The sequence below is a fragment of the Hemiscyllium ocellatum genome, chromosome 12 (genome assembly GCF_020745735.1).
Source record: "Hemiscyllium ocellatum isolate sHemOce1 chromosome 12, sHemOce1.pat.X.cur, whole genome shotgun sequence".
NCBI lineage: Eukaryota > Metazoa > Chordata > Chondrichthyes > Orectolobiformes > Hemiscylliidae > Hemiscyllium > Hemiscyllium ocellatum.
This window is the reverse complement of record NC_083412.1, coordinates 48,941,716-48,964,851: the sequence shown is the minus strand read 5'-3', so window position 1 is coordinate 48,964,851 and position 23,136 is coordinate 48,941,716. Positions and strand designations below refer to the sequence as shown.

Genomic DNA, 23,136 nt, shown 5'->3' with positions numbered 1-23,136 from the left:
GCAATATTTGATTGTATTTTCAACATTTAATTGAGGATTCTGAAGGTTCTTAATGTGAAGATTATATTGAATACAAAATTAGTCCAATGATCTCACCATAATAGGAAATCAACAAGAATTCGACTAAGGGGACAGAGCAAAAAAAAAGGGAAAACACCTCAAATTATTTTTAAACAAAAGAAAGAAAATGTGGTCCAAGATGCTGCTGGTGCAAAAATTGCAAAGTGTTAACACTGGATCACCTGTGAAGGATTGTGGTTTTAGTTTTCTTGCAGATTGTTCAGTGTAATGTGCTCAGAGGGGATTCTGCACCAACAAAATGCTTGCAATTTATGTGCAGCTGATGTTATCAGATGCCACATTTCATGATCATTCTTATATATTTATCATCAGAATACATCACTTCAGACCATCATTTGTCAGCCTGAATTGTACTTTGCAGGAAGAACAAACATGTTTTTAGAAGAGTTTTCTCTAGTTAATCAGGTTACTATTCCTCATTAATTTTGGTGCATTTCCAAGATGATTTATATTGAATATGTGCTTTCCAATTTGATAGGATTAAAGGAACAAAGTAATTGTAGACTTCACATGAATGTTGTAAATATTATTTCAACAGCTAATTTTAGTCAGTTGTCTTGTGATTACACATTATCTGATGTACTCTAAAGAGTTTCAGTATCAGTCCATTTTGCATAGCACAGATGCAAAGATGCATGTTAGCCATGGTTCTGTTGGCAGTTCACTCATCTCTGAATTGTAAGCTGTCTTGTTTCAGTCCCACTCCAGGGACTGAGCACCATGTTGCAAATATTACTGAGAGACCACTAGACTGTTAAATGGATGAGATATCAAATGGATGTTCCATTTGCCTGCTGAGGAGAAAGCCAAAGATCCCCTGGTGCTGTTTCAAAGAAGACATGGGGAGTTTTCCTGCTCTCCTTACTGATATTGACCCCTCAATCAACATCACAACAAATAAAATAAGTAGTCATTAGGAGACAATTGGTGGGAGTTTACAGAATACAAGTTAGCTACTCAATTCCATACATTACAATAGTGAATACTCTTCAGAAATGGGTTTCATTGGCTGTAAAATACTTTTGATGTGTTTGATGATTGTGAAAGTACTAAAAAAAGAAGTATTTTCCTTTTCAAGCCCCTAACCTTTGAGCACTAGCAATCTGCTTTGGATCTAATGTTGGAAGAGTAGATCCTTAAGAATGTGAATTGCATGTTTTGTCACATCAAACACTAGTTTAATGTTGCAGTCTGTTACACACCTGAATTTTGCAAAACTATGTTACGTTAGTTTATTGAGAGCAACAAATGAGGCAGGATATTATTTCCTGACAATCTGTTTAGGAACATGATTTGGAGATGCCAGTGTTGGACTGGGGTGTACAAAGTTAAAAATCACACAACACCAGGTTATAGTCCAAAAGGTTTAATTGGAAGCACACTAGCTTTCGGAGCGACGCTCCTTCATTCACAATCACCTGATGAAGGAGCGTCGCTCTGAAAGCTAGTGTGCTTCCAATTAAACCTGTTGGATGATATCCTGGTGTTGTGTGATTTTTTTTGCTTAGGAACAAGTATTTTTCTGAACACCAATAGATTTATTTCAATTCTTAATAGACTTACGAATTTTTCTGTAATTTTGTTTTATGACCATATTCTCATTCTTTATTATACTAATATAATCTTTTTCTTTTGGATGATTTGCAATACCATTTAAAACACTAATAGATCTAAAAACCTAAAGTATTTAAAGCCACTGCTAAATTGCTTGTGCGTCTGCTCTGCCATTATTTAAACGGTTGGACTAAGGCTGGACTATAGATCCAGTGGGAATTGAGGAAAAGCAGATGAGAATGTGACTGGTTGCAGTCTATACTTGAAGTTTATAGGAGACTGGTTTAAGGCTTGAGGCTAATGTGGGGACAACTGTTACAGATGGAGATGTATAAGGTGAAGCTGTGTCTTGAGTCTGGAATGGCTGAGTGTTGTACAGAATCTGGATTATGGCTGTAGTCTACTTCAGGGGTTCAAGGTGAACTTGGACTGAAGAGGAAATGAAAAAACACAACAGGAAGAAAATTGGGACCACAAATTTTGATTGTTAACCATCTATGTTTTTTTGCACTGTCTGTTCCATTACAATACATTCCTATTAGGACATTGTCCCATCAACATTTCAATGACTGAAAGAAACCAAAGGGTGGCTGTTGAGTGATGAGGGCTATCTATGCACACATGGAAAACACACGTAAAACAGAAACCATGCTGTCAGGCAAAATGACATTGAGCAGAACATTGAATTCCTAATTATCTTGAAGAACCCTGTACCACTTACTGTTGTGATTTTGCCTCCAACAGATTAATGCAGCAGATCTGGAAATACTGATGTTATTCCTCATAACATAACAAACTGGGCATAGATATCATGGTATTGAAGAAAGCAACAGTCTAACCACTTTTACAATTACCTTACATATAAAAGTTACAAGCACAGGCACATAAATGTTTTGGCTAATATCAATGTATGAGTTTACAACAGAGAAACAACCTCTAGTAGAGTAACATGGTTAAGGTGATCCCCTCAGATCACATACTACGTTGTAATGCTGTTACCGTGAGCACGTCTCTGAAAGTTACACTGACTTTATCACAATACTTAACAGACTGTGTGACATGATTTCATGGTACACTGTATTTTAAATATTTGCACCAGCTTGAGGATAATGCCTTTGCCACCAGGTTTATGGGAAACAGTTGAGGAAAAGGAACATGAGGAGGGGAAAACGAAAAAAAGGCACAATATCTCCTATTAGTGATCCGCTAATCTGATGGATAGACCAATTAATATGACTGCACTTCCCTTTCACATTGGCCAACAGCTTACCTGGTCTCAGTTACAAGCTATTGCACAGTCAACACAGAAAAGCCAACACAAAATAGACATTTTAAAGCATTATTTTAAATCAAACCTGTCAAAAATCATCAAATTCTCTTTGTATACATTTATTTAGTCTTTCTTTACTAGTCATTCTTTTAGGATGCATAGGATGGGGAAGGAAACTACAGGGATGGGTACAGTTGAAATGTGGAGATTATTCAAGGACCAGCTACTGTGAGTCCTTGATAATTATGCAGTGGTCAGTCAGGGAGGAAGTTGTTGAGCGCGGGAGCCATGGTTTACTGAGGAAGTTGAATCTCTTGTCAAGAGGAAGAAGGCGGCTTATGGTAGGATGAGATGTGATGGCTCAGTTAGGGCGCTTAAGAATTACAAGTTAGCCAGAAAAGATCTGGCTATATTAGGAATAAAGGAATGACTAGAGTAAGATTAGGGCCAGTCAAGCCTTGTAGTGGGAAGTTGTGCATGGAGTTAGAGGAGCTAGGGGAAGTGCTAAATGAATACTTTTTGTTAGTATTCATACTAGAAAAAGACAATGTGGTCGAGGAGAATACTGAGATAGAGGCTACTAGACAAGGTGGGATTGAGGTGCAGAAGGAAGAGGTATTAGCAATTCTGGAAAGTGTAAAAATAGATAAGTCCCATGGGGCAGATGGGATTAATCCTATGATTCTCAAGAAGCCAGGGAGAAGATCGCTGTGCCTTTGGCTTTGATCTTTATGTCATCATTGTCCACAGGAATAGTGCCAGAAGACTGGAGGATAGCAAATGTTGTTCCCTTGTTCAAGAAGGAGAGTAGAGACAACCCTTGAAATTATAGACTTGTAGCCTTACTTTGGTTGTGAGTAAAGTGTTGGAAATGGTTATAAGAGATCGGATTTATAATTGTCTAGAAAGGAATAAGTTGATTAGGGGTAGTCAACACGGTTTTGTGAAGGGTAGGCCGTGCCTCACAAACCTTATTGAGTTCTTTGAGAAGGTGGCTAAACAGGTGGTTGAGGGTAAAATAGTTGAAGTGGTGTATATAGATTTCAGTAAGGCATTTGATAAGGTTCCCCATGGTAGGCTATTGCACAAAAAGCAGAGGCATGGGATTGAGGGTGATTTAGCATTTTGGATCTAAAATTGGCTAGCTGAAAGAAGACAGAGGATGGTGGTTGATGGGAAATATTCATCTTGGAGTTCACTTACTAGTGGGTTGCTACAAGGATCTGTTTTGGGTCCACTGTTTTCTGTCATTTTTATAAATGACCTGGTTGAGGGAATAGAAGGATGGTTTAGTAAATGTGTGGATGACACTAAAGTCTGTAGAGTTGTGAATTGTGATGAAGGATGTTGTAGGTTATAAAGAGACATAGATAAGCTGCAGAGCTGGGCTGAGAGATGGCAAATGGAGTTTAATGCAGAAAAATGTGAGGTGATTCACTTTGGAAGGAGTAACAGGAATGCAGAGTACTGGGCTAATGGTAGGATTCTTGGTAGTCTAGATGAACAGAGAGATCTCAGTGTCCAGGTACATAGATCCTTTGAAAGTTTCCACCCAGGTTGATAGAGTTGTTAAGAACACATATGGTGTGTTAGCTTTTATTGGTAGAGGGATTGAGTTTTGGAGCCATGAGGGCATGTTGCAGCTGTCCAAAACTGTGGTGCGGCCGCACTTGGAGTATTACGTACAGTTCTGGTCACTGTATTATAAGAAAGATGTGAAAGCTTTAGAAAGAGTTCAGAGGAGATTTACTAGGATGCTGCCTGCTATGGAGTGAAGGTCGTATGAGGAAAGGCTGAGGGACTTGAGGCTGTTTTCATTAGAGAGAAGAAGGTTGAGAGGTGACTTCATTGAGACATATAAGATAGTTAGAGGGTTAGATAGGGTGGACAGGGAGAGCCTTTTTCCTCAGATGGCGATGGCTAGAACAAGGGGACATAGCTTTAAATGAAGGGGTGATAGATAAAGGACTGATGTCTGAGTTAGTTTCTTTACTCAGAGTAGTAGGGGCATGAAATGCATTGCTGGGCACAGTAGTAGATTCTCCTACTTTAAGGGCATTTAAATGGTCATTGGATAGGCATATGGATGAGATTAGAATAGTGTAAGTTAGATGGGCTTCAAATTGGTTCCACAGGTCAGCACAACATTGAGGGCCAAAGTGTCCATACTGCGCTGTAATGTTCTATGTTCTTCTGCCTGTTTTTGTGCGTTTTGGCTGATGAAAGGCTATTGGCATTGCGTGGGAGTCTTGCAGTCCAATCTCAAGCAGCTCTGTACCGAAGAGGCTCAGTCTCAGACTACACCTTACTGGCTTGGGCAACAGTGGTCTGGATGGACTCCATGAAAGGCAACAGCAAGAATGTTGCAGTGTCCCAGCAGAAACAGAACAAAGCTGTCACTCTCAAAGAGGACAATTGAATCGTACTCCAAGGAACAATTCCAAATTCCCTGGAGTAAATTCTCAGCAATTCCTGCATTGTGGCGAGCAAAGGATTGCTGGACTGCAGTGGCACCCTGCAAATCCCTGAGTACACTCGCATTCATAGCTGGAATAGTTGCAGTCTGGACTTGTGTAGCAACAAGCTGACCATTCATGGCTTCAGTTTGGGTTTCCACTGCAAACCTCTCATGTTTTCTGCTTGTACTTAGATAATTACTGAAACTTTGGCATCAAGCACTGTGTCATAGCTGCGTCCTCAAAAGCAGAATTGGAATTGTCTAATATTTTCATGCTGGAAAAAATGAGCTCCAAACTCTGCTCAAAGGTAAGCATTGTGCTGAGCATCTCCATGTTCCTGGGCATCACTTACAAGCTTTCCAGTCAGCCTTCAGATGCAGCAAGCATTTCTGTGTTCATATTCATCTGTCCTTTTCTGTAGACAATGCATCAAAGTTCTCATTTAGGTTTTCTGAATTACAACTCACATGTAAATTGTTCTTCTGAATCAGAACTCAAATGTAAATTGCTCTTCAGGAAGTTGTCACCAGTGCCATCCTTTCTCTCTGTGTTAGCTCTCTGCAGGCCAATCATGCCCACTGGCTCATCATGTGCAGATCCTGCCACATTGGTACCCTCTAAATAAAGGTACTATTGAGTTGGTGATTAAAAGTGTCAGAACAGTGCTTGTTCCTTATCCATTTCTCCACCTTTTCCAATGTACTGCATTACTGGCTAGGCTAGTTACAGTCTGCGAAAAGAGAAAGTTTTAATGATAGAGTTGCGTTGAGGAGAGGGGCAGGAAAGCACGTGGTGCATGAATAGACCATCTGCATCTTCTAAATGAAAAGATATTGTGGGATGAGGGGGGAGTGGGCTGTGAGAAAGATGACAATGGGTAGCATGCTAGCTCAGTGGTTAGCACTGCTGCCTTACAGTGCCAGGGACCTGGGTTCGATTCCAGCCTTGGACAACTGTCTGCGTACAATGGCACTTTTTCCCCGTGGATTTGTGTGGGCTGCCTTTGGGTGTTCCCATTTCCTTCCACAGTCCAAAGGTGTATAGGTTAGATGGATTGGCCACACTAAATTTCCCCATGTGCCAAGAGGTGTGCAGTGACAATATGGCAATAAGGAGTGCTGAGTCAAAGTGGGATGTTCTTCAGAGGGTTGGTGCAGACTCAAAGGACTTTATGGCCTCCATCTGCACAATAGGCATTCTATGATTCTAATTAGTATACTGTCATCCTGGCTTTAGTCCTACAGCTGGTCCCAGCTTTAGCCATGGCTGTTGTGATAATGATGAGCATTGTCTCTGCCTTCACATAAGGGCAGACAGCTGTGCCTGGCCCTGCTAGTTTACACCTGCTGCTCATGCTTGTGGGTTGACTTGTCTAATAACGGAGAGGGAAATGAGAATGTGGTGCAATGCGCTTGACTGATGTGGCGAGCATAGCTGGTTGCGTGTGGAAACTGAAAAATGGGGGCACGATGCTTGCAGCAGTGCTGTGTGAAAGGAGGAGCTGAAGCTCGGAATATGAGGTATGAAATGTGGCCGGTAGAGCTTATTGTCATGTGACTGAAGGCAAGGTGGTGACAGGAACAGTCCTTGAGACTCGATGTTCATTTGTAAGGATATGACATTTAAAGAAGCAAACGCTGACCCTCATCTCACATGGGATATCATTGATCTTATTATTGACTGCCACTGCTTCTTCAGTGTTTGCCTGGAAGCCCTTCATGGCCTTCCTTGCTGTGAACCTCTAGCATCAAGGCACGCAGAAATGTTTTACCACTGAGCATGAACCTTGTTTTGTTACACCGTTCTTCAGTACTCTTTCTGCTCAGAACACACTCTTCTCCAACCAGCTACAGAACCTGTTGCAACCAGAATACACCTACCTGTTCTCTTACCTGGCTTTAGGTACTGCAGGTTGCTTTTAGATATACTCGCTTCACATTCACTTGTAGTAGCTGAGGACTTCACCTCTTTAGTAGCCTGTTAAGTGCTGGCTGCATTCTATAATTTTGTCTGATTTGGAAGGAACAATTATGGTAGACTGTATGATTCATGTTCTCTGTGTTGGTTTTCAGGTGCTAATCAAATTTGCACTGACCCACCCCCTCAGGAAACTCTAGTGATGTTCCCCAGGTCTGGTGATGAGAGTTCCAATACTTATAATTTCCAATAAGATGGTAATTTGCACTTCATTGGATTTACACCTGTCCAGAAATTGGAGTATTGCTTTTCTGAATATTGGTAACAGATTGTGACTGATCTATCTTAAAACTTCAAAAGGCAGAACACAATCAATTGTAAAGTGTAAAAAATGACAAAAAAGTAGAACAAATATATACATGGGCACTCAGACACAATAGTTAAAATAAATATGCAAAACAAAACTGGCCTGCCAGCAATATCCACATCCTATAAAATAATTTTAAAAAACTCGATAAGGTTAAAGTACAGTAAAGTTAAAGTGGGAGTTTTTTCTTTCATATTGTTAAAATTATCATGAAAATGGTTTCTCAATATTCAGCTTTTATCATTTGACTTTAATAGACGAGACTTCCATGGGTTAAAAGTGGTTTTAAAAACAATATTACTGCCTTAAACTGACAGATATAATCACCTGACAAAACCAGGCAGCCTGTATGGTTGCCTCAAATTTCCACTTTTATTCAGGTGACCCTGGACTAAGTCTTGGCTGTCTCACTTCCATCGAACCTCTTGGAGATTCCTGCCCGTGACAGCTCGTGGGTTTTCTTGTGCTCTCATCTCAAAGTTGACACTTTAATGAACTACCATGCCCCAATACCATCCCTCTTGTCTGATTCTACCACTCGCTGTAGCCAGAAGATCTCAACACTCCTTGCATATTCCTAAATAGACCACCATCACTTGGACTTTAAAAGGCAGCTGACAATACAGAACCACACTGCATGGATAGTGACATGGATAGAGATATTTGCTCCAGACCTTTGCAGGGAAGGGAAAATTGCTGCCTTCATCTCCTTTCAGACAGAGGTCTGAGATCTCTGGTGATAGGTAGATATGGAAGGTGGGGTCAGGGGGTGTTTTGGCAGCATGTCCACTTCCCGTATCAAATTCAATGGGGGAAACAAGATTAGACCCTGTCTGCCTGATCTGATGTGACACCCACTCAGTCACCTATATCTTGAAGTGTTTCTTCTGTGACTATTAAAAGTGTGTCACTTACTTTCATTCAACATTGGGATATGCATTAAGTGTAAAACTATCTCTAACCGGCTACTCTACTATTCAGGGTAAGGGTCTGTGACACAGCGGTCATGTCCCACCAGCTCCAGAGGTATGTCTTATAAAGTTGAGAAAACCATATCTAGCATTCAGTAATGAGAATGACCAGAAATAATGATGCAACACTCAAAACTCAAATTAAACACTAACATCCTTAAGGAATCACATTTGAGTTGAAAAATCAGTTCTGCTTCCCTCTCCAGATACTGAGTTTTTCTGGCACTTTATGACCATTGGACAAATTTTTGCTGTCACTGATTTCGAACAAACCCACTGCTCTGGAATTTAAAGACAGATGCAATTTCATCAAGAACATAAAAGGAAACCTGTCTCCTAGTTTCTCTCTGTTTCAAAAACTCTGATGTTGTCAGATGTCAGTTTGTGTCTTCCTCTTCCCATAACTTTCAAAACACTTAATAGCAATTAAATGAGCAATATCGATCCATTACCTTTTCTTGGATAATTTGGCTCTAGATTTTTGTGTCCATAGAACTTTTCTAAAATTCTAGCTTGGCATTAAAATGAGGTATTGCTCTAACAAAATATTTATTGAATACAATTCAAATTTATGATGTTTGCCAGTTTTGCGAAATGTATCTGAAAGTTTTTTAACAGTGATTCTGTTCATCTGTTAATGCTACTCCCTGAGATTGAAGAGCTTCTGCAATCCTTAGTAGCAAATTTCTATGAAAAGTATAATCAAACCAGTGAAAATTATTGCAGTGTCTTGCATAAGAGCTTATTTAACAAAACTCATAATTATTGTTGAGAAATGGGGAAATTTCACGGAGGTCCTGCCATAAACAGCTTCATTTTATTAACTTGACTTTCACGAATGAAGAATGCTAAATCAGGACTGACATTGAGCAATGTTTATAAATATTTATGCAATTATTTAGAAGGCTGTCAACTGGTTATACCACTTAGTATTAAGATTAGATTAGATTTCTTACAGTGTGGAAAAAGGCCCTTCGGCCCAACCAACCCTCCAAAGAGTGACCCACCCAGACCTATTTCCTTCTGGCTAATGCACCTAACACTATGGGCAATTTAGCATGGCCAATTCACCTGACCGGCACATACTTGGACTATGGGAGGAAACCGGAGCACCCGAAGGAAACCCATGCAGATATGGGAAGAATGTACAAACTCCACACAGACAGTTACCCGAGGCTGGAATCGAACCTGAGACTCATATCACTCTTTTATATAAAAAGCAATTTGTAAGGAATAATGAAACAAAAGATCACAGACCTGAACACACACTGAAAATCTTGATGTTACCTTAAGTCTAGAAATAATCACCAAATCTACTCCTCACTTAGATGCTTTATTGAGGCAAAAACAATCAAAGACCTACATCCTTCCTCCGCTGACCTGGTGGAGATGTTAAACTCCACTTATTATTTCAGTAACCAAGATCCATCCATCCAGACCTTCAAGGATGTCCAGCTTTCAGGAAAAACAAAGGTTTTGGAGTATCCACCTTGGGTACAATGGAAAGGATTCCAGAGGGAAAGCTTGTCAAGAAGAAAGCATGACAGAAAATACTGAAGTTGAAAATGTGTTGCTGGAAAAGTGCAGCAGGTCAGGCAGCATCCAAGGAACAGGAGATTTGACGTTTCGGGCATAAGCCCTTCATCAATATGAGAAAATACTGCAGCAAAACATGATTGATATACAAAAGCAAAATCCCAGTGATGCTGGAAATCTGAAAAAAAACACAAAATGCTGGAATTACTGACAGTGATCAGACAGTGTCTATATTGAGAGAATCAGAGTCAACATTTCAGGCCCAATTTGGCATTTCATCAAAATTGATAAACTCATTCTCACAGAGGGACCTTTATCCAGTCCTTTGTTGTTCTCTTCGGGTAAAAAATGAGGTCTGCAGATGCTGGAGATCACAGTTGAAAATCATCCGCCGTCATTTCCGCCACCTCCAAACAGACCCCACCACCAGGGATATATTTCCCTCCCCTCCCCTATCAGTGTTCCGCAAAGACCATTCACTTCGTGACTCCCTCGTCAGATCCACACACCCCACCAACCCAACCTCCACTCCCGGCACCTTCCCCTGCAACCGCAGGAAATGTAAAACTTGCGCCCACACCTCCTCCCCTCCAAGGCCCCAAGGGATCCTTCCATATCCGCCACAAGTTCACCTGTACCTCCACACACATCATCTATTGCATCCGCTGCACCCGATGTGGCCTCCTCTACATTGGGGAGACAGGCCGCTTACTTGCGGAAAGCTTCAGAGAACACCTCAGGGACGCCCGGACCAACCAACCCAACCACCCGTGGCTCAACACTTTAACTCTCCCTCCCACTCCACCGAGGACATGCAGGTCCTTGGACTCCTCCACCGGCAGAACATAACAACACGACGGCTGGAGGAGGAGCGCCTCATCTTCCGCCTGGGAACCCTCCAACCACAAGGGATGAACTCAGATTTCTCCAGTTTCCTCATTTCCCCTCCCCCCACCTTGTCTCAGTCGGTTCCCTCAACTCAGCACCGCCCTCCTAACCTGTAATCTTCTTCCTAATCTCTCCGCCCCCACCCCACTCCGGCCTATCACCCTCACCTTGACCTCCTTCCACCTATTCCACCTCCATCGCCCCTCCCCCAAGTCCCTCCTCCCTACCTTTTATCTTAGCCTGCTTGGCACACTCTCCTCATTCCTGATGAAGGGCTTATGCCCGAAACGTCGAATTTCCTATTCCTTGGATGCTGCCTAACCTGCTGTGCTTTAACCAGCAACACGTTTTCAACTTTGTTGTTCTCTCTCCATCTCCACCTATTGTTCACTCCGTCTCCCACTCCTCCTGTAATATATATACCAACCTTTTCTATCAGTTCTGAATAAGGGTCACTGAAACTGAAATGTTAACTCTACTTTTCTCTTAACAGGTGCTGACTAACCTGCTGAGGTTAGCCAGCAATTTTTGTTTGGTTTCTCATCAGGTGTCATCCAACTGAGACATTAACTGTGGTCTTCTCTATTGTCTGACTTGCTGAGTTGATTTAAGCCTAGGTTTCCTGGCTCAGAGGTATGGATACTACCAAAGCACCTCACGAGTTCTTCCTCCCTCTGCGCAGTTCTGTGCTGAAGTGTCTCATGTGGAATGCTGCTTTCGCATTGAGTCCACACCGCCTGTCCGAAGAGCATCCCAACCCTATCCCATTCCTACATTTTCCATGGCTATTCCACCCAGCCTGCTCATCCCTGGACAATCAACCTAACCTGCATGTGTTTGAACTGTGGAAGGAAACCGGAGCACTGAGAGGAAACACACGCAAAAGTTGGGTTGGGGGGTGGGTGCGGGTGGTGGGAACAATGTGCAAATTCTACTCAGACAGTTGCTCGAGGCTAGAGTTGAACCTGGGTCTGTGAGATAGTTGTGCTAACCAGTGAGCCACTGTGCCATCTGAGCTTGCTCAAAATTAAGTTGTAGATAAGCCAGAATTAATTGTAATTCAATATTTGCAAAATGAAATCTAATCTGTTTACCTACCAGAAAGTATGGATGCTAACACCTGATGAAATTCTCCTGCATGATCCCTAATTCAGCTCAGTTTGATTGACATATAAGGACCGCCCTTACCTGCTCAATGCTTATCCCAACATGCAGAATATCATTTACCTACTTCCATTATCAAGATAAACGCCCATGCTCCTAGCTCATCTCTGCACTCAATGAAATTCATGCATCTATCATCCTTTTAACATCCTTCACACTGGTTATAAATTCTAACTTAATCAAAATTCTGCTACCTGTCTCCTATCTTGTATAAAATTCCACACATTTATTCCTCCAGTCTTTGCAGATCCCCATGGGATCCCTGAATATCAGCGCATCAATTTCAAGTCTCACATTTAGGCTTCAAGTGCTTCCTCTGGCCTTTACAATCTCCCTCCTACTTTTTTGTTCATATCAGTTCACTTCCCACTCTGCTAATATTGCATTACCCTTGTCACCAATTCACCCTCAGTGGCAACACTTTCTACATTTTGCCACATTCTCCATTTTGTTCTGTTTTTCTGCACCACATCCCACCTTTAAAATAATCTCTTCAATTATGCTCGTGAGCATGCCCCTCCAACATTAATACTTCTTTAGATTTGATACCCTTCCAGACGGTACATTGGTTCATCTTATATTTGGTAAAATGTTTGCAATTGAATATAGTTGTTGACATTGATATATTTATTTGGTCTGAAACTGTATAGTGAACCATTTTGTTTCTTTATCAGTCTCACAAATGCAGTAAATGTTGCTTGAAGTTTAGATAATGCCTTGAATCAGAAGATTGAGATGAAAGGTAATATTTTGAAACCAAGAGTATATTAATTTTGTTTTTTACCTTTTCTTTCAGAAAGGAAAATGACCAAGAATTGGGTGAGTTTCATTTCATTTGGCAATTGAGTTACAGCATAAGAATACAGTGCCATGGTTTTCCAATTAAAGTAGATTCATATCAAAGAAAAATAAGACATTGTCATGTTAAATCATAAGTGACTTTTCTTGTAGCTCAGTGGATAAATCCAAAAGATGTGATTCTAATCTATACAGCCTGGGCAAGTTGCAGGTTTGGTTTATGCTAATTTTATTGATTTCAAAATAGATGGTGTTTGGTGGTAAAAATGGCCTAAATATGCAAGTAGTTGTTGGGACATGTGACATTTTAAAAAAGAATCAGTAAAATTAGTTTGTGAGAAGTGAATTCAGGAATTAAAACTTCCTCATAAATATTATTCTTAATATTGCATTTACAATGAAACAGAAATTTCTCTGTAATGACTCATGCTGACTCTGCTTTACTTGGAGTAATGATTCACAATTGCTATCAGGGCTTTAGTGACAAAATCTATGTATATTTTAATTGGTAGTGGATTGCAATGTTCCATTTCAACATACATTGAAAATTCCTATCATTTTTCTATCCCTGCCACAACACAGATCGACCGTACCAAAATCACAAATGACATTCTAGTTGGCTTTGTCTGTGGTCATTTTTTTTAATGCATCTACAGCCTCTGACATTTTTGGCCACATTCTCTTCCTTTTATGCCTCTCCTTCATCATCTGTCAAGTTCGACTGCCCACGATTGGTTTCATTCTTTTTATATATTCAGTTTTAGCCAGAGAATGATCTGTAGTCTCATACCAATAAATATGGTGCTCCCCAAAAGGATCTATCCTTGGCACAAATCTATTTCTCATCTAAATGCTGCCCTTGGCAAAAGCATGTGAGAATGTAAGGGATAGGAGCTGGAGTAGGACATTTAGCCTCTTAATGTTGCTCCACAATTATGTAAGGCCTTGCCAAATATGATTTTTGGTATCAACTCCGCTTTCTTGTGTGCCCTGATAATCTGGCTGTCTTATAGATCAAAACATGTCTAACTTGGCCTTGAATGTATTAAATGATCCAACGTCCTCTGTTCCCTGGGTAAAGAATTGTAAAAATTCATGATTCATGGAAGAGGTTCATCTCTTTTATATAAGGGAAACCATATTCTGAAAGCAGTCCTAGTTTCTACAAGGGGAAATATCCTCTTAGTATCTACCCAGGCAGAGCCCTAAAGGTTCGGTAAGATCATCTCTCACTCCTCTACACTCCAATGAGTATAAACTCAACTTTTCCAACATTTCTTCATTAGACAGAACATCGGGTTTAACATATGCACCCAGCTCCACACCAACACCAGCACTTCTGAGCCCTCCACTATCTCTGATTTGTCACACAGTTTCTCTAACATACACTTCTGGATCAGCAGACATCTGCTGTATTTACATTGTTTAAGAAAAGCTGTAAGGCGATGTCTGGAAACTATTGACCTGTGAGTCTGACATTGGTGGTGGTTAAATTGTTGGAGGTGATTCTGAAAAAGAGGATATACATGGTTTGGAGAGTGTTACAACACGAGATAAACCCTCTGCTAGTTTAAACCCAACCCACAGAGAAGCTCACCTCATACCGAAATCTGTTAAATTTTAAGAGGCAGAGAACTATCCCAGATGTCACTATTTGAACTAAAAATTAATAATATTGTTCATTAAGTCCAACAGAGAACATTAAAACAACAACTAATTATAACTCCTTTCTGTTAAACTTATCTTTTACCACCGTCTCTACAATACTGGCCTGATAAATTCCCTCTTAAATTTATGACAAATTCATTTCGAAACCAGTTATCATTGTTGGATTTCAAAATTTTTCCGTAGATTTTTCCAAGTCGGCTTCAGTATTCTGCACAAATCTTTTATGGGCAGGTACCTTTCAGAGAGCTATTCTGTTGGCAGTCTTGGTGCTTGCTTGGCTGTTGTTGGCAGTTCTCTCCCTAACTGTTCAAAATGTCTGACTTTATACCCCAAAACATCAGATATTTTATTGGTTCATTGGTTTGATGTCATCCCAATGGTAAAATTCAAATTCGATTGGATTTTTGTATCTGGGGCATAATTTAAACTGATTGGCCAAATTTGAATTTGTTTTTTCCTTGACAATGCAACTCCAGCTATTTGTTTCAATCAAGTATTACATTTTAAAATTGTTCAGCACATTCTGTGCTTTCAGTCAGTCCTTGCCAGCATCCTCTCGCTCTTAACGGTACAGTACACATACCTACACCTTTATAATAAGAGGCAAGGATTGATTAGGGATAGTCAGCATGGTTTTTTGCAAGGAAAATCATGTTTCACAACTTGATTGAATTTTTTTAATGAAGTAACCAAAAAGATTCAGAGCAGTAGACATTGATTACTTGGACTTTAGGAAAATTTTTGACAAAGCTCCGCATGATAAACTAATTAGTAACATTACACCACATGGGATTTAGGATGTGCATGCCTAGCAAAATTGGCTTTACAGCAGGACACTGAGGATGGTGGTAAAGGGTTGTTTTCAGTCTGGAGTCTGTCACCAGTGATGTTCCCCAGGGATTGGTACTGGATCCATTTTTGTTGTCATTTATATAAATGATTTGGATGAGAACATAGGAGCTATGGTTAGTAATTTTGCAGATGACACTAACATTGGTGTTATAATGGACAATGAAGAAAGTTTAAAATCTGATTGAAGATTTGTAGCTCGGGTGTCCGTTGTTGTGGTTCTGCTCGCCGAGCTGGAAGTTTTTGCTGCAAACGTTTCGTTCCCTGGCTAGGGAACATCATCAGTGCTGTTGGAGCCTCGTGTGAAGCGCTGCTTTGATGTTTCTTCCGGTATTTATATTGGTTTGTTCTTGCCGCTTCCGGGTGTCAGTTTCAGCTGCAGTGATTTGTATGTGGGGTCCAGGTCGATGTGTCTGTTGATGGATGTTCTTGCCGTTTCCGGGTGTCAGTTTCAGCTGTAGTGGTTTGTATATGGTGTCCAGGTCAATGTGTTTGTTGATGGAGTTTGGGGATGAATGCCATGCTTCTAGGAATTCTCTAGCTGTTCTCTGTCTGGCTTGTCCTATGATAGTGGTGTTTTCCCAGTCAAATTCATGTTGCTGGTTGTCTGAGTGTATGGCTACTAGAGATAGCTGGTCGTGTCGTTTTGTGGCTAGCTGATGTTCATGGATGCGGATTGTTAGCTGTCTTCCTGTTTGTCCTATATAGTGTTTTGTGCAGTCCTTGCATGGTAACCATGCAAGGACTGCACAAAACACTATATAGGACAAACAGGAAGACAGCTAACAATCCGCATCCATGAACATCAGCTAGCCACAAAACGACACGACCAGCTATCTCTAGTAGCCATACACTCAGACAACCAGCAACATGAATTTGACTGGGAAAACACCACTATCATAGGACAAGCCAGACAGAGAACAGCTAGAGAATTCCTAGAAGCATGGCATTCATCCCCAAACTCCATCAACAAACACATTGACCTGGACACCATATACAAACCACTACAGCTGAAACTGACACCCGGAAACGGCAAGAACATCCATCAACAGACACATCGACCTGGACCCCACATACAAATCACTGCAGCTGAAACTGACACCCGGAAGCGGCAAGAACAAACCAATATAAATACCGGAAGAAACATCAAAGCAGCGCTTCACACGAGGCTCCAACAGCACTGATGATGTTCCCTAGCCAGGGAACGAAACGTTTGCAGCAAAAACTTCCAGCTCGGCGAGCAGAACCACAACAATGAAGAAAGTTATATAAGATTACAAAGAAATCTTGATAATTGGGTCAAGGGGCTGAGGAGTGGCAGATGGAGTTTAGATTAGATTACTTACAGTGTGGAAACAGGCCCTTCGGCTCAACAAGTCCACACCGACCCGCCAAAGCGCAACCCACCCATACGCCTACATTTACCCCTTACCTAACACTACGGGCAATTTAGCATGTTGTGACTGTGGGAGGAAATTGGAGCACCCGGAGGAAACCCACGGGGAGAACGTGCAAACTCCGCACAGTCAGTTGCCTGAGGGGGGAATTGAACGCGGATCTCTGACGCTGTGAGGCAGCAGTGCTAACCACTGTGCCACCGTGCCGCCCACTAATTTAATTTAGATAAATGTGAGGAATTACATTTTGGTAATACAAACAAGGACAGAACTTATACAATTAATGCTGGGGCCCTGGATAGTGTTGTAAAAGATAGAGACATAGGGGTTCAGGTACATTTTATTTTAAATTTGCATCACTGGTCGACAGGGTCATTAAGAGGGTGTTTAGCGCACTTGCTTTCATTACTCAATTTGAGCATCGGAGTTGGAATGTCATGTTGGTGTTATATAGGATGTTGGTGAGGCCTCTTTTGTCGTACTGTGTTCAATTCTGATCGCCTGTTATAGAAAGGATATTATTAAACTGGAGAAGTTTCAGAAAAGATTGACCAGGATGTGGCTGGGAGTGGAAGATTTGAGGTACAAAAATAGACTAGAAAGATTGAGAGTGTAGAAAGTTAAAGGTCACCCTACTGAGGTTTATAAAATCATGAGGAAAATCATAAGGTGAATGACCATGGTCTTTTTCCCTCGGGTGGAGTAGTTAAAAAACTAGGGGGCATTTTATTAAGGTGAAAGAAGAAAGAGTTAAATGAAGTGAGGTGTAGCTTTTTTTACACAGAAAGTTGTCTGTGTGTGAACTGCCAGAGAAAGTGGTGGATGCGGGTACAGTTGGAACATTTAAGAAACATTTGGATTACTTGAGGAAAAGGAAAGGTTTGGAGGGATATGGGTCAAATGCAAGCAGGTGGGACTAGTTTAATTTGGGATTATGATTGGTGTGGACTTGTTAGACCGATGGGTCTGTTTCCACACTGTATAACTCTATAATTCTAAATGAAAAGACAAAAGACATCAACTGGAATTTTACCAGGCCTGACTGAAAGGGTTTGTAACATGGTAGCTAAAGGCAGTGGAGGGAGATCTGCAGAGTTTCTGTTACCAGGGTTATTGGTCAATTGCTGCAATGGCAGTGACCATTTTATGAAGTTGTTACAATTCTACTGACATTAGCATGACATTCCACTTTATGAAGAGTTCATCAGTTTCAATGAGGCAGATCCTAAGGGGCTTCAGAAATGACCTTCAAAGGTCAATTTGCTGCCTTAGTCCTATTGTTCACTTTCAGGTATTGGGGACCCACTTTTGGTCCCCATATCAGGACTGATAAACTGTCAGGCATTGTCTTTAGGATCTGCCACAAACTCCATTCCTCAGCCACTATTTCACCTCCCTTCCTGGCTTGGATGTCTCACAAGCTATGATTTGGAGATGCTGGTGTTGGACTAGGGTGTACAAAGTTAAAAATCACACTACACCAGGTTATAGTCCATCAGGTTTAATTGGAAGCACTAGCTTTTGGAGCGTCGCTCCTTCATCAGGTATTAGTGGAGGGCTCAATCCTAACACATAGAATTTATAGCAAAAATTTACAGTGTGATGTAACTGAAATTGTACATTGAAAAATTGATCGTCTGTTAAGCCTTTCATCTGTCAGAATACCGTGATAGTTTCACTTCTTTCATGTGTAAATCACAAAACCTTTATTTTAAAAAGTTGCATTCTCGGGTTAGCTGTTAACAATGGTGATAGCTAGACAATGTTGAAGGTGTTGGCCGCGTGTTCTTTGTCTATGCCATGATGTTTAGATTGATTCTAATCTAAAAGGTGAGATAACATGAATGCATGCAGTTTTTGAGCAAAGTACAATGTAACCCTGCAATGTATAAATTCACCCCACAAAATATGTGTGCACATGTGGACCTTTGTCTGCCTGTGGGGGTTGTGAGCGTGAGAAAGTGTATGTGTGTGTGTAGTGAGTGCAGAGTGTCTTAAGTCTGTGAGGGGGTGCATGTGTGAGTGTGGGAGTGTGTGTGTCTGTAAGGGTGTATGTGGATGCCTGTGTGCGCGTCTATGTATATGTGTGTCCGTGTGTATGTGTGTATAGGAGTGCCTGTGTGTGTGTGAGAGAGTGTGTGTAGGAGTATTTGTGTGTGTGTATAGTGCAATGGTGGTCACCTATAATGTGACATGAACCCAAGGTGCCGGTTGAGGCCCTCCCTATGGATACCGAACTTAGCTATCAGCCTCTGCTCGGCCACTTTTCGCTGCTGCCTGTCCTGAAGTCCGCCTTGGAGGATGGTCACCCGAAGGTCCGAGGCTGAAAGTCCTGGACCACTGAAGTATTCCCCAACGTATAAGGTAGACAACGTTGGCTGAGTCACATGAGTACCTGCCATGTACAAGGTGTGAGGTGTCCCCATGCGTAGTGGTGGTGTCTATGTCCACAATCTGACAGGTCTTGCAGCGCCTACCGTGACAAGGTTGTATGGTGTTGTCCTGAGGGCCAGGCAGCTTGCTATGAACAACGATCTGTTCGGTTTGGCGGTTGTTTAAAGGCAAGTAGTGGAGGTATGGGTAAGGTCTTGGTGAGGTGCTCATCCTCATTGATAATGTGTTGCAGGTCACCAAGAACATGGCGTAATTTTTCAGCCCCTGGGAAGTACTGAACAACGAAGGGTACCCTGTCAGTTGCAGCACGTATCTGTCTCCTGAGGAGGTCATTACGGTTCCTTGCTGTGGCATGTCAGAACTAGTGGTTGATGAGTTGAGCATTGTACCCCGTTCTTGTGAGGGCATCCCTGAGTACTTCCAGGTGTCCATCACGTTCCTCCTCATCTGAGCAGATCCAGTGTATGTATAGGGCTTGTCCATAGGGGATGGCTGTTTTAATATGTTTTGGGTGGAAGCTGGAGAAGCGTAGCATTGTGAGGTTGTTTGTGGGTTTGCGGTAGAGTGTGGTGCTGAGGTGTCTATCCTTGATGGAGACGCATGTGTCCAAAAATGAGACAGATAGTTGAGAGTAGTCCATGTGAGTTTGATGGTGGGATGAAACTTGTTGATGTCTCTGTGTAGTTTTATCAGTGGTTCCTCGTCATGGGTCCAGAGGAAGAAAATGTCGCCAATGTACCTGGTGTACAATGTTGACTAGCTAGGTTCTGATTCACGCAGTTGATCCATTGACACACTTCAAGTAAAATGGCTAACCAAATCACTCTACTTATGCAGGAACAAATATTTTTGAAATCCTCCTTTCTGCCTCTTTTTGCTATAAATATAAGCCATGTAAGGAAATGCCTTTTTTTTGCTAAATTGGTTGTTTTTTTTAAAAATTATGTCACTGTTCAGTTTGAAGCTATTGTTAGATGTACGCTCTCTTATGACAAGCCTAGGCTTGAAAACATACAGGTATATGCCTGCGTTGTTATCCTTGACACACTTATCAGTCTCCACTAATAGAGTGAAAGAAATTTTTCACAAAGAGCTCCATTATAATTCAAAATCAGTTAGAAGATGCCTGCTGGTATGTGCAAATCTAGGTTTCATTGTACACTGCTGTCCTTACACCCACATTACAGTGATTCAGTCAGGGCACCATTGCTGCTTTGATGTTCAATTCCACGACCAAGAGACACACAGAAACTGCGCACACAGAATTCTTCCATTACAAGGTTACATTCTGTAATCTTAAGGAAAGAAAAGAGCAGTTGCATGATCAGTGATCATTATAAGTGGGGTAGATTTATTAATGAAGGAGGGGATTATATAAAACTTTGGTGAGGCCTCTTCGGGAATACTGTGTCCAGCTCTGGTTGCCCAATTATAGGGAGGATGTTATTAAGCTGGAAAGGGTTCAGAAGAGATTGACCAGGATGTTGTTGGGTATGTTATATTTGTGTTATAAAGAAAAGCTGGATAGGCTGCAACTTTTTCCAAAGACTAGGGGGTCATGATTTTAAGATGAGAGGAGAGAGGTTTAAAAAAGACATGAGAGGTAATGTTTTTACACAGAGGGTAGTTCACATGTGGAATGAACTTCGAGGAAGTGTGGATGTTTGTACAGTTACAAAGTTTAAAAGTCTTTTGGATAGGTACATAAATAGGAAAGGTTTGGAGTCATATAGGTCAGGAGCAGGTAGGTGGGACTGGTTTAGTTTGAATTTATATTTGGAATGGACTGGTTGGATCAAAGGATCTGTTACTGTGCTGTGTGATTCTATGACTCTATGGTGATTAGTCAGAAAGATCATTAGATTACTTACAATGTCGAAACAGGCCCTTCGGCCCAACAAGTCCACACTGACCCGCCGAAGCGCAACCGACCCATACCCCTACATTTGCCCCTTTACCTAACACTACAGGCAATTTAGCATGGCCAATTCACCTGACCTGCACATCTTTGGACAGTGGGAGGAAACCAGAGCACCCGGAGGAAACCCACGCAGACACGGGGAGAATGTGTAAACTCCACACAGTCAGTCGCCTGATTTGGGAATTGAGCCCGGGTCTCTGATGCTGTGAGGCAGCAGTGCTAACCACTGTGCCACCGTGCCGCCCACATGATGTGGCATCAGTTTGGGTGGAAATAAGGAAAGGAAAGAGTCATGGATGGAGTCATCCATAGGCCCCGAAGAGTTGCGCCATTGTAGAATAAAGCACAACTCAGGCGATATAGAGGCATGTAAGAAGAACACCAGACTTTTTCCACTGATCAGCATATTAACTGAACAAATCAGAAGGGTCCACTCCCAGCATCCCTGTCTCCTCCATACCTTTGATGGTCTGCTTTGTCCTTAATAGGCTTTGCAGTAAATTAATGAATTGGAAAACCCAGGCGATTTACTGCTGGTGGCTAAGAGATGAAAAATACCATGGGTGATTTGATGATGGGGAGAAAAAACATACAGTTCTGAGCAAGAGCACTTCTGGATACATATATAAAAAAACAAGTCAAATGGGAAAGAGTGACATGTCAGAAAAAAACTATAGAGTGTATCAGAGATCATTTGTTTATTTCTCAAAGCAATGTGTTGCAAAACCTACCCTGGAACAGACTAATTTAATTGTAGCAGTGTGTAATGAGGTGTGACTAATAAGAAATCTAATAACTAAGGATCCTTTAAGTAAAAGTAAGGTAGAATTTCAAATTCACTTTGAGGGAGAGTATCTTAGATCTCAAACCAGTTTCCACAACTTAAAGAAGGCCAATTACAGAGGTTTGAAGAAAGATTGCCTAAAATGGGCTGAACTAGGTTAGTGGCAGTGGCTACTAATTCATAACGCTCAGCAAAAATATATTACAATCAAATAGAAGGGTACAATGGGAAGGATGAAGCTCCCGTGGTTAGTAAAGCGATCAAATGATATTACCAGTCAGAGACTATGGTATACAGAATGGTAAATTTAGTAGTATGCCAGAGGGTTGGCATTTTTTTGGGTCCAGCAGCAGATGATGAGAAAGCTAAATAAATCGGAGGAAATTGCTTATGAAAGTAAATTGTCAAGAAATATAAAAACAAATGGTGAGAAATTTTAAATTATAAATGAAAAAAGAGAGCAACTAAAATAAGTTGTGGGGCCCTTGGCAGATGTAATGTTGATTTAAAAGTAGGTAACAGGTAAATTGCTGATAGATCAAACCCATATTTTACATATTTCTTCATGGTGGAGGACATGATAATATTCAAAGGATAGCGGATAAACAATGTGCTAATTGGAAAAAAAACAGGTCTTTTAGCAGTCTCTATAATGAGGGACAACATATTTGACAAACTAATGGGACTGAAAACAGACACATTAACATTACCAAGAGTTTTAAAGAAAGTGGCAACAGATATAGTAGAGGCATTGCTCAAAATATTCCACAACTCACTGGATTTTGGGAGAGATTCAGTGGATTGGCAAGAGACTGAAATCAGGACTCTGTTGAAGATGGATAGAGACAGAAAGCAGGAAATGACAGGCAGTTAGCCTAACATCTGTTATTGGGAAAATGCTTAAGTCTGTTATTAAGGAAGAAATAGCAAAAGATTTAGAAAATTTAAACAGTCAAACAAAGTCAGCATGGTTTTGTGAAAGGGAAATCTACTGTTACAAAGTTGCGAGAGTACTTTGAGGATATAACAAAGTTGATAAGGAGGGTAGATGTTATGTTTTAGATTTCTGGAATGAATTAGATAAGTTGTCGCACAAAATGTCTTTGCAAACAATTTGA

The 23,136-nt window shown here is 41.1% G+C and overlaps 1 protein-coding gene across 1 annotated transcript in view; it reads left to right on the top strand.

Moving 5' to 3' along the window:
• si:ch211-214p13.7 (uncharacterized) overlaps positions 1-23,136 on the top strand; it is a 55,886-nt gene that overhangs the window by 12,138 nt on the left and 20,612 nt on the right. Inside the window, exon 2 of the mRNA XM_060833015.1 lies at positions 13,004-13,026. Within this exon, the coding sequence (XP_060688998.1) occupies positions 13,004-13,026 (23 nt within the window). The remainder of the gene's footprint in view (positions 1-13,003; positions 13,027-23,136) is intronic.